Genomic DNA, 12,947 nt, shown 5'->3' on the forward strand with positions numbered 1-12,947 from the left:
CATTCTGTTCTGCTAGCAATGCATTATTTCTTACCTTCAGGGCTATTACCAAGATGACATGACCTCTATTCATTGACCGTAGACTGGTTTTAACAGTGCCTCACAAACCTCCTTTAGTGAGTCCAATCAATTGATCTAAATCCAGTAGAGACCATATGGAGGAGCTTAACAGTATTTCCAGGTATTTTCTTTGTCAATATAATAACTGCATATACCATAGGTAATTGTGGGGAACAATCCTACTGTAACCATGCACTGTTTTTTTCTTTTGAATACAGAAGTAACTATAATACTCAAGGTATAGATAGTGACAAAATATGTTGGCATTTCAGAGACAAGCTTGTAATTGCCTTGTAATTGCCTTGTAAAAACCTTCACTCTAGCATACCATGCTAAAAACAAACTGTAATAAACATCACTCTCGAACAGCAAGTTTTTATCATCGCTATGCTGGAAAACACAGGGATCACTGACAGACGCATTCAGTTTATTCAAGGTCACAGCCACAGAACAGTATGTGTGCTAATCTTTCCACATGAGGTCCAAGAGGACTGTAGACTAGCGGTAAGTAATTATTAAAATCTTGACATTTATGTCTAAACACACAAAGGACATTTAAACATTTCAGTGCAACAGGAGTAATTCCAGGTTTCACCACAAGAGGTCAAGAAACAACACAAAATAATCTAAGCCATTCAAAAGGTAAAAAGAAGACTACATTTTAATTTTCATAAAATGTATTATAATAGTTTCTTAGAAATACTTACTTGTTTGAGGCTCGGTCTGGTAAGTTGGTTATTGTTGCAAAATTATTTCGTACAGTTCTCAAACTAGCCAGCACCTAGAAAAAATGTAAACATAATTGGAGGCTGGGTAGAAGAATGCAGCTGCACTGGGTATTATAAACTATTATATATATATATATATATTATATATATATATATATATATATATATATATATATATAAAGATAGATATACATATACACTGGCGGTCAAAATGATGGGGACTCCTACAAATCTTATGAAATCCTACAAAGGAAAACTATATATAAAGCATTGGCTTTTGAAAAAGTTTATTATCCATTTCAGAAGGAAATAAAACATTTGATATGTTTTACTGGCATTTACCCCTTGTAACAGACTATACATCCCCCTCTCAGTCAGCAGGCTACAGACAGCTTTTAGAGGAGGAGTGTACCGTAAGTGAGGTACAGGCCTCCAAGGAAGGAGATAAAATATGATGATTGTCACGGCCGGTGCTAGGATCCACTGGGCCCTGGTGCAAGAGTGTGAAGTAGACCCCACCAAAAAAAACCAAAAAACACACACACTCAAACTAAAATAAATCTAATTGAAGCTTTGTTCCAAAAATGAATACAAATCATACATGATTTTTGGGGAATTCAACGTCAGTTTCTTTAGCTGCACAGGTTTGTTTCATGATTTCAACTCTTAGGTCTTTGTTACAAAATCAGGCCAAGTAGCTGGATCATAAAAATCACATAAAGGTGACTGACTGGGTACCGGGTCTACAGTACATGATTCAGTACTAAGTATTTGCTGTTGTTGTATATTTCCAATCCAATGTCTCTGATTCACGTCTTTCTTCTGGCTCAACTGTTGTTTATTTTTCATGCGAGGAGGAGGTTGGCAGTTCCGTTGCTGCACTATACTTCCATCTGCTGTTGTCGGCCCACTTTTAAACCATCTACTGTACACTTTTTCTTTTGGGGAAATTTCTAGCTGTCTTTTCTGCTCTTTTTGCTTTGAAACAACCCAACTTGTGTTTTGATGGTATATTCGATATACCGTACGTTATGTACTCATTACCACAACTGTGGAAAAGTTAGCTTACTTCCACCGAGCGCTTTTTTTTTTTTTTTTTTTTTACCAGGCAAGTCTATTATGGAAAATTGGGGTATGATATAGGAGTTTGCACAGAGAATTAAAGTTGGCTGATAGGCCTACGTGTTTATTTTTTTCAGAAATATTTGTGATTACAGACATTGTTAGTAAACAGTTCATTATAATCTTTATAAACTACGGAAGAAATGCAACCCCCCCCCCCGTAAATGGAACAGTCTGTTTTTTAATCGACACTGACCTATGATAAAGTTTCAAGCTGAGTCCCGCCTATGTAGCTCTGATTTGCTAATGTGTGTTTTGACTGACAGTACAACTTTGCCACGGTTTATTTTTGAACCACCGGGAGATCAGTTTTTTGTTTTAATTTTTTCGACAATGGTCTTCGAAAAAAAAAAAAAAAAAGATTACAGATTATCTTTGGTATGGGGACCAGGTGCAGTCACATCCCTCACACCCCCCCTGGCACCGGCCCTGATGATCGTGTGTCCATATTTACACTTCTCAAGGAAGGGTATTCCATGAGAGAAATGACAAGAAAAGAAAATGGTTCACATAATGGAGTGCATACCACAGTCAACAGAAAAACTGGTAGCTATGGAAACAAAAGTGGCCAAGGCAGAAAGAGGAAAACAAGGAAGGCTAATTGTTTCCTATCCAGCACTCAATTTGCTGCTGACTTCAATTCCACACCAAAAGTCACCATATCAAAGGAAACAGTAAAGAAATGTCTAGTGAAACTGGTATGATGGGAGAGTTGCAGCTCGAAAACCTGTTTAGACAAGGAAGCCGTCAAAAACGCCTAGAATGGCCACTAAACCATAAAGATTGGTCAAAAGAGCAATGGAGAAGAGTGTTATGGACAGATGAATCACTGTTTGGACATTTCAGCTCTAAGAGGAAACAATATGTGAGAAGAAAACCAGGAGAGAGATTGTCAGGATGTCGTGCCAACAGTAAAACATGGAGGTGCTAACGTGAAGGTTTGGGGTTTTTTGTAATAAAAATAGAAGGTATATCTGTAAAGGAAAATATCATTCCATTCTTCAACGTCATGCAATACCATCATGAAGGTGACTAGTGGGTGAAGGGTTTGTTTTTCAACAAGATAATGACCCTACACACACAGCCAGACTTAAACCTCAATTAGCAAGTGGCTATCACCAACCAGATGAAAAATCACTATCTGTAGGTGCTACTGTGCCTTTAACAATAGGGATCATCTGCGCGTGCTGGGTGGAAAAAAAAATAAAAAATGTTGGAACCACATGACGTTGCCTGTCTTGACACTACATTTAACCGATCAGGGTTTAAGCACTTAGGGAGGCTGAAACGTTACAATGATATGGGATGTACTTGACAGAACAGTGAAAAGCAGAGTGCAACCAGCACAAATATGCTCTGTGAGATGACCACTAAATGGACAAAAATAGACAGCAACTGACAAAATACCTAAAGTACAGTGTGTGCAGATGTGATTGCTAAGGGGGGAGGGGGTATTTTGATGAGAAACATTTGCAAAACATATCCTCTGTTCTATTTTCTTTTGAGAAGGTTAATACATTTTCATATAAAATCAACAGTTTGTGCTGATTCTTAGTTCTTAGTACTGTAGTTCAGTATATTTTTATTGGATGTCCCGATAATTTTGACCACCAGTGTATACAATATGTATAGTTTAAAGAAATACATTTTGTCCACTAATGAGTGACTGAAACTAAAATGATGGAAAATATGTTGGTTAATTGTCAATAAATGAATCCAAGCATCAGCTCAGCATTTACTATGAGTGTAGTTTTCATTACAGTATGTGACCTCATTCAGGATACATGATATTGTTAGCATCTGTAAACCAATGACTGTCAGTGTTTATCAGTATCTATGTCTATTCAGGTGCTGCCAAGATTCATAGACTATGGTCAGCATTTATGCAAAATCAATATCCCATTTTCATATCAGCTTTGGTTATAATTTCATATTTAAAATTGTTTGTGGGAATTATATGCTGTAAGAGATTTTGCCCTGCCAAGCTTTTGAAAAACTTGGTAAAATTATACATGAAATGACCAAAGAGGATATGGGGAAAAAATGCATTTCTGTAATTGTTTTTCTTTAAAAAACAAACAAAAAAAAGAACCAAAAAAACAATTGTGTCTTCTTTTGCCCAGAAACTGTTAATGTGGAACCAACATAAGTTCAGTATTATTCAAAAGTATAGCTGACTTGCAGGTTGCAGTCCAAATGTAGGCCTTAAAATGGTAAGGAATAGTAGCACAAATAATGTGAGCATAATACAGTTTTACTATATATTAATATAGATACCAGGAAAGTGTGATGAAACAATGACAGCTCATCAAAGATATCCTCCAGATTGCAATGTCTATTCTATATTTCTCAACATGCCATTTAAAGAAGAAAATATTGATATTATAATTAAATGACCAACACTTTAGCTCTGACTAACACCTGGTTTACATCAAAGACAGATATTGTTATCACTGCTAGACATTATAGCCAAGAGATATGGCACTGCTTTGATGACGGCACTGTATTCTTTGTAATTTAATTTAGGCCTTGCATTGAGTTCATGACTTTTAGATAATTGTACTTGTTTGATTGGGCTTGTATTCGTTTGCTTAAACAAAACGAATGACCATTAATCAATATTTAAAATGACTGAGGGTACAAAACCTATTGAGAATATTAAATTACATCGGGACCAATTTTTCATCCTAATTAAAAGCCATACTTTTGTTTCTGTGCTAACACATATTCTAATGTACTGTACTGTAGAGCACGTGTTAACACTGTATAATACAGTACAGTAAAATACAGTACAGTAGCTACACAGCTTTGCAGAATGTAATGTTGATTTTTTGAGACACACATGGTGAAGAACATAAGTATTCATTTTTAAAATCAAAGGATCAATTACCAATAACACTTATACCATGGTGCGACTTATACATTGTTTTTTACGGTATGTGTCCTAACTAACATTTTCATGTCACACCACTTCACAAATATCCTTCTGAACATCATTAATAACCATACATGAGGAGTTGCTTACTGTTTCTGGAAACAAAGTCGCGATTGATCAGTAAATACTTTTGGATGTTTGTAATATCGGGGTATAAACATAGTGGCTAATAGTACACAGTAGGTCTACATGATATTTTCCTGCACTGTAGACACTGCTAAGTAGTCTGTTGCACTTACCTGTGCAAAGGGTGTTACAATCAGGTCGTCTCCATGACTGAAAAGAAACACAGCACAAGTTTAAATTGAAGCATGTTTTTATATTATCATTATATATTACCGATATGTATACAGTTATTACATTATATACATTATTTGATTTATTTGTATTAAAAGGGTTAATAGTGGGCATGCATTGTCTCCAGGGTTCTTCAGATTGAAATGTCACTATCATTTAAACCATTATTTTATAACCTTCTGGAGTTGTTTTCATATTTTTATGTAAAGAAATTTGTTCAAGAGACCAAGGGGGCAAGTGAAGTTTGTTTGTTGGAATGCAAGCATTGTCATTTTCTAAACAGCGTGCTTCTTACATAGGGTTGACAGCCATGGTTCCAAACACTGGGGCTAACCAATGTTCTGAATTCATCCTGCCCATATCTCGTGTGATACAGTATGTTTATGAAAAAAAAAAAAAAAAAGTATGTGTATAAATATAAAAATAATGTATTTGCAACAGGGACCAATTGGGCATTATTTGTTGTGTAACAATGTTTTAATGGTAGACTATGTATGGATTAAAATAAGACTTGTGGACAATAAAACAGGAAACAAAATGAACTGTGCCATGTTTAATATAAAGGCCTAATGGTCAAGTTCTGTGTTTTTATTACAACAAATGTCAAGCACTCCTTTTCCAAATGCATGGGACTCTTATTTGAAATGTTAATCACAACATGTTTTAACATCTTTCCTTCTTAATGTGTAACAGCCGCTTTGCCCAATAAATGTCTCAGTAACTGTTATTTTGTGTTTTGCACAGCAATTAGCTGTTCTTCTCCACACCCAAACCCCAACCAATTTGCAGAACTTGTACTTAACTGACCTTTGCTGAACTTCCCGGCAGCTCCCTGCTATCTTAATGTGGATCGACTTCAGAGAAGTTAGCACTGGGAAGCCTGAGGGACCTGGCGCCTAACATGCACGGCTAGGGGTTTTGTTTTTATTACCTTGGGCCCTCTACTGATTATTTAAACAGCAGCAGTATTTGACTAAAGCACTAGATCAGAGACCAAATGAGGCACAACCCTGGTATGTCAACCTGGGTTCAACCAAACTAGGTTTGTAGTGAAAGCAGCCCAGAATCTCTCCTGATAGGCCAAAGACAAAATGTTTCATGAAACTTCTATAGCAGTCTGCTTAGACTAAAAATCAGGTTGATGTAGATCATCTGCAGGCCTCATTTATTACTGAACAGAGTTATGACAGGCCCTGCACATTAAAATATGTTTTTGTGGCTTGCAGCCATCTTAGATCAGGAGTGGGGGAACAGCCACATGGTAATTTGGATACAGTCAGCACTCGGATATCCGTTACCCAGATACACGTCTGTGACAAATTGCCCGCCCCTGTGTAAATTATCTGTTATGTTGCATGTGGTTTGTTAAATGTTGGTGTGTAGTCATTGGTACACGGGCTATAAACAGGTCTGTGTAACACAAGTGTTTAAAATGTATATTTGTATTTAGTCACGGGATTGTACATCACTTCACGGAAATTTAAAGTAGTTAATATGTGAGCACAAGGTTGCACATAATTAATTCACATGCTGGGATTCAAGTGAATAATTAATTAGTAATTGAATCCCAGCACAACAGTATATATAGATGCACATTTTACTCACTCGCGGTGGGGTGTTCGGTGAGTGGAGAATGGGAGAGAGAGAGTAGGAGAGTTATAATTTCAATTGCTATTGCGTGCTGGTGGGACCAGCACGATACTTGTTTATTTAACTCACTGTGTTTGTTTGTTGATCTGCTCACCATTTGTAAAGTGTTAGTCTGTTTTTGTTTGTCTTTTTATTTTGGCATAGAGTGCCGGGTCCTGTTGTTTTCTGTTTGTTTAAACCCTTTTATTTTGCAATAAACCGGCGCAAGCAAGCGCAATCATCATTTCACATCATCTGTCTTTGTGTTCATTCCTTTTCCTGGTTCTGATGCCGCCCACTTCGGCCGTCTTTGTGACAACGTCAGTCGCATTTTACTGCACTTGTATTTAGAATAAACTCAATCCCCATAATATACATTAAACAAATTAATGCACTTACAGGTCACACGTGATTTCCAACTCACCAGTTTTGTGATACAAAGCCCATCTCTTCAGTGTTACAATTATTTGAATATCTGTCGCAGCCTGCATTTTTTTTCTCTGCATGCCAAATCAGTCTGAAGCAGGTGCTATTAACTAATAGATACAGACAATAAATCCACCTGCTACCAAACCACTACCAGTCTTGACTGCTCATGAGTATGCATGACAGTGGCAATTTCTTTATATTATATCCTTGTTGTATTTTACTGTATTTTGCTTTATATTTTACTGTTATCGAGCACTATATTCTGCAATTTTGAATACTGACTTTGGATACTGTTTTAATTCTGGAAACTGCATCGTCGTTTTTTTTTTTTATCTTTTGCTGAATTGCATTACCTTTTATGTTGACTGTAATTGAGTGCTGACTGTAATTGGTTTGGTGTGGTGTCTTTCTGGAGAGGTTGGTTGTCTGATGGATCTAAGCTAGGCTCATGCTGTTCTTGGTTGGCTGATCTATCAGTCAATTAACCACCTTTGGTTTGTTTGAGAATTAATAAAAGTGAATTAATAAAAGTATGCAAAAGCGCTGAACTGCAGGTTACTGGGTCTATGTTTGTCATCTCTGCCGTTGGTCAACCTTAAACGCAAAGCTACTATACCACAGGAGACAAAGACAAACACACAAAAAAGAAAACTAACTGTGTTTCAATGTGTACATATTCTACTCCCAGGATTTACATTAAGGAATCTGGCACACTCACTTGAAAGTCATGGCTTATCCATTATAGCTGTGAAGACTACTAGAGTAAAGATAGGGAAGTCTTCATCTGGTATTTTACCATAGTTTATTTTTTGTTAAGTAACCCAGCCCTCACTTTTTGCAGCAACTTGAAATGACCATGAATGCTACGACTAGCCTTCTTCTGAAAGTTGTCTCAAGTCATTCTCTCTTACAAAAGATAACTCCTAATTAGAGGCCCTACAGTCCTGTCTGTCTGCAGGAAACTAATGCCAATAACAGTTCAGAACAACATTAAAGATAATGCCCAGATACACAGGTCCTGTTATACCTGTCAAAATGGTACGTTGCTGTTATTGAGAAAACGTGACTTCCAAAAGGATGCCATGCAATCTCTTTTTTTCCCTCTTTGTCAACAACTTTTGGTAATACCAAGTCGCTAACCAAACGAAACCTACTGTACTGTATGAAGAGATTTCTATAACCATAAATTTTAGTATACATTGCTTTTTTAAATAATGCATACACATTCTGTGTATACATTCCACAGTTCAGGCAATAATAACTACATGTGTTTGCTGTGCTTCATCTTTGTGTTCATATTAATTGCAATGCACATAAATAAATCATAGTTTGTAATGCAGAAGGGGTTCTTTTTCATCACATAGGCTGGAGCAGATTGTGTACACACTGCAAGACACTGTTTACATAGCAATACAGTTTCAGCCAAGGTGGAATTAGCTATCTGCTGGAACATCTCTTCATAATGTGCCTGGCAAATATCAGTTTGAAAGATAGTATGTTTCTCATTTGCTGTTGCTATACACTGTTGAAATAATTCAATCTCTGCATTGCTTTCTACTATTAAAAACAGAAGCAGGCTTCCTTGGCTTGTAGCTTCAGCAGCAGTTATTCAACTTGAAATGGAACTGATACCTGGTTACAAATATAACGATACAACTAGTTGCGCCTTGAAAAAGCAAGTGGTTAGGCATCTACTGTACAATACATATGTATGCATGTGAAACACTATTCTGTAGTCACAACGTTTGATTTGATTTAAAAAATAAAATAAAATAAAAAAGCCTATTTAAAATGGGGCGTTAATTCACTGAACTGACATTAATATAAACTGGGAAAAACTTATACCAAAAAAGAAAAAAAAACAACCCTGCTACCTAAAAGAGATTGTTGCATGTGCAGAGAGATGAAAAACTACTTTATTACCAATATTTGTGGCAAAAAATGTTGTTTCCTATTGTAAAAAATAGCTCAATACCATACAGTACATGTTACCAATTAAACATAGTAAGAATACTAAAGGAATACAAAGTGAGTATGAACAAAGTAATTTGCCACCAGTATTTCTATTGCAATTGGTCATAATAACATCATACATGCATGCTTTTAAACAATACTTATCTAAAACAATATGTGACATAAGATTACGCAGAATAAATTAGAACGGTTAGAGTTTGCAGATTCATACTGTTAGTACTGGTGGAAGCTGTTCTGTGGTGTCTTTGGAGGAATGCAAGCTCTCAAGGACACAGTGCAATGCAGCATAGCAAAGTCAAGCAGCAAGAAGCCATTTTACTATACATGCGAAATTGACCTGCATGCCTCAATACAACAAACCATTGCTGTCTTTCATTAGGCTCGCTAAAATACCTTCCTAAGACTCTCATTGCCTCCACATACTGTATAATAATTATAACCAGAAATATAAGAATGGAGTGGTAATCCCAGCAGGACCATGTGGCTTTAACTGATAAAGAGGGTGTTGTTTCTGTAAATAAACCCATGTTCCCCTCAGCAATGAGTGCTGTACTGCAGGCTGATAAACAGGGCTGACAGCAGTCTGTGAATGGCAGCATCACAAGCCCATATCAGGGCTACAGCAGGAAGGAATGTTATGCAAATAAAATACTCTAAATATAGCCAGAGAGTCCACAAGCTCCAAGGCCATGAGTGATGTTGTGCTTCCAATCACTGTTAAGACAAGTCATATAACAATGGGAACACGAAGTGTAAACTTGAAGTGAACTGATGAATTGAAAGGATGCTTGTCTTCTAAGAGTGAATAGTTTGAATCCTGCAGGATACATGTGTATGTATCTGCCCTGTCGGTCGCTGTACTGATGTGTTACAGCTTATTAATGGTGACCCCTTTTTTTCCTTGGCACTGAATTGAAAGTGATTTTATATCATTCCTGTTTATATCCATTGGCAGCAGATGGAGAACAAGCTCACCTGAACTGCATTTGACTAATTTTAATATGTACCTGTAACAGGGCTATGAGCCCTGCTCCTATAAAGTGTATTTGTTTTGTATTACAAGCATCCATTTATAATGGGGGGGGGGGGGGGGGGGGGGGGTCCTTTGAAAATGTAGCACACAATCAAATACATTTCCCTAATCGTATGTAAATCAAATAATTTAGAAGACATAACTATTACTACTACTTCTACTACTACTACTAATAATAATAATAATAATAATAATAATATTCTGTTACTAAATATACTGATGTACAATGAAAACGCTACAGTTACATCAATAGCTCACTGGGCACTGTGGCAATGTGCCCCACCACTGGGCTATTTATTTGTGTTGTATGTTACGAGTAGTGTGTTAATGTTGGTGTGTAGTCATTGGTACACGGGATATAAATGGGTCTGTGTAACATGAGTGTTTAAAATATATATTTGTATTTAGACATGAGGATTGCACAGCACTTCACGTGCAGGTAAAATGTAGTAATATGTGAGCACGGGGAATTGCACTTTATTAATTCATGTGCAGTTGTACTGAGACTCCAGTTGAATGATTGATTAGCAATCGAGTCTCGGTAAAGCTGCATAAAAGCAGCATGTTTTCACTCACACGAGGTTGTGTGCTCGGTGAGTGGAGAACAGGATTGGAGACGGAGGTAATAATAATAATAATAATAATAATAATAGTTAAATATCAGCTCACCGTGTTTGTTTGTGTAGTCCGTTTTGTTTTGTCTCTTTATTTTGGCTAAAATGCCGTGTCCTGTGTGTTTTGTCTTTACAATCTTTTATTTTCTGTCTGTTTCATTATTAAACGCTGAGCGAAACCAATCGCTCAGCTTCACCAAACTCCACCTCTCTGTTGTTTATTTCCTGGTTCCTGTTTCTGGTCTGATGTCACCCACTGCAGCCATTATGTGACAGCACATACATAATGTTATTTATATTTTAAATAGTGAGCATATAGTTTCATTGATTGTTTGAACAGTACTGTTCCCAGGGATAACAAAATACTTAGCTCAAGTCATGTAACTTCATAAAAAAAGGATACTATCATGCCCCACTTGAGTAATGAAGATCGCGTGGTTGCTATCGGCATGATTTAAGGCAGCCGGTCTGTGAGAGAAATTGTCTGGAGAATGAGATGCTCTGCTTCAACAATCAGCAGACTAGTTTAGAGAGACCAGGAAACCAGATCTGTGAGGGACAGGCCACACCCTGGAAGGCGGAGGGTCACCACCCCGGCCCAAGACCGTCACATCCGACTGATCCATCTGCGTAATCGTTTTCAGGCTGCAGTGGCTACAGCACGAGAAATTCCAGGAAGAAATAACCAGCGCATCAGCAGAATGACTGTAGCTTGCCGTTCAGGGGTAACATGTTGACAGCTGAGAGATTAAATCACTGTTTTCTGTAGGCCAGAGAACATCTGAGGTGGCGGCAGAAAGAGTGGTGGAGTGTTTTATTCACCGATGAATGCTGTTTTGCCCTTGACAGACCTGACGGAAGACAACGTGTGTGGAGACGTCGTGGTGAGTGTTATGCTGACTGTTGTGTTGTTCAAGCCAGCCGGTGGGGCGGTGGAAGTGTGATGATGTGGGGAGGAATTTCCTTTAAAACAAGAACGCCTCTGGACAATGACGAAGTCCCTGAGGCAATAGTTTTATCGTTCCTGCATGCCAATCCGAACGTGACGATTTTCCAGCAGGACAATGTAAGACCACACAGTGCTAGTATTACAATTGCATGAAAACAATGCCAAGGTTTTGTAATGGCCAGCTTTATCTCCTGACCTGAGTCCAATAGAACATCTGTGGGGCAAATCTGCAGAGCCATCCACAGGAGACAACTGTGAAAAGACAACCTACGCCAGCTGGCTGCAGATGCACAGGAAGTGTGGCGGAACATCCCACAACAGTCTATACAGAGGCTGATCAGGACTGCGTTAACACTGCCAGGATTGTGTTAATGCTCAAGAAGGTCATACCAGAAACTAACTTTGTAAGATTTTCATTTTGACAGTGTGTCGTGTTTCATACAGAAAAAAAAAAAGTTTTATTCACATTTTGTTATTTTGTTAGAGATCTATGTTTAAAATATTTGATTAAATCCATTAGACATGAGTGTTGCATTTCTTTTGTGCATCAGAATATATATTTTTTGACCTAGCTACAGCTGGTTATCATTAAGTATTTTATTAACCTGTTTAAATTTAGCTGAAGTTACCAGAGTTGACAGATTTTGATTGAGAGGAACTTAAAAGACAAAGCATTGCTGTCTGTAAGGTTTTTTGTCGTGTGTATGAGTGTGTGCATTTTCTTTCTTTATTTTTTTTGCTGAGGGATCTTTGTAATACTTTTTAAATTTAATTCACAGTAAACCATGCTAGGTCCACGTCATTTCACTGTTGGGACTGCCTTAATCCTTTTGAGCTCTTACACTGAGCCTTTTCTTTCCTAATTGGAAACACGCAGGGTGCAAACAAGGACACTGCAGCCTGACTAATATTTCTGTCTCTGACTAATAAATAGTCCTTATCCTTTTCTTTATGTATGAGAAACTTTTCCTAATACTTTGATAACCTGCACTTTCCCAATTAATTATGTGCAGTATATATACCTTTAAGAAATGTACCTTGGTGCTTCCAGCCTTTGGGTGACAGAGTTGTTAAGCAGTCAAATGCAACGAGAAGCTTTGCAAGGACAAGGTCAATTAGAAAGATAATGCATCTAAACTTAATATATAAAAGGCTTAAATTAAAAATGTTATTGTGT

General features: G+C 37.3%; 1 protein-coding gene across 5 annotated transcripts in view; it reads right to left on the reverse strand.

Annotated features, from left to right (window-relative positions):
* The window catches only part of LOC121316796 (cAMP-specific 3',5'-cyclic phosphodiesterase 4D-like), a 373,613-nt gene that overhangs the window by 52,625 nt on the left and 308,041 nt on the right, over nt 1–12,947 (reverse strand). For all 5 annotated transcript variants that reach the window (XM_041252005.1, XM_041252014.1, XM_041252022.1 and 2 more), the window contains 2 exons: nt 5,085–5,121; nt 768–841 (listed from right to left, as the gene is read on the reverse strand). In XM_041252005.1, the coding sequence (XP_041107939.1) occupies nt 768–841; nt 5,085–5,121 (111 nt within the window). The remainder of the gene's footprint in view (nt 1–767; nt 842–5,084; nt 5,122–12,947) is intronic.

The sequence above is a fragment of the Polyodon spathula genome, chromosome 1 (assembly GCF_017654505.1).
Source record: "Polyodon spathula isolate WHYD16114869_AA chromosome 1, ASM1765450v1, whole genome shotgun sequence".
Classification (NCBI taxonomy): domain Eukaryota; kingdom Metazoa; phylum Chordata; class Actinopteri; order Acipenseriformes; family Polyodontidae; genus Polyodon; species Polyodon spathula.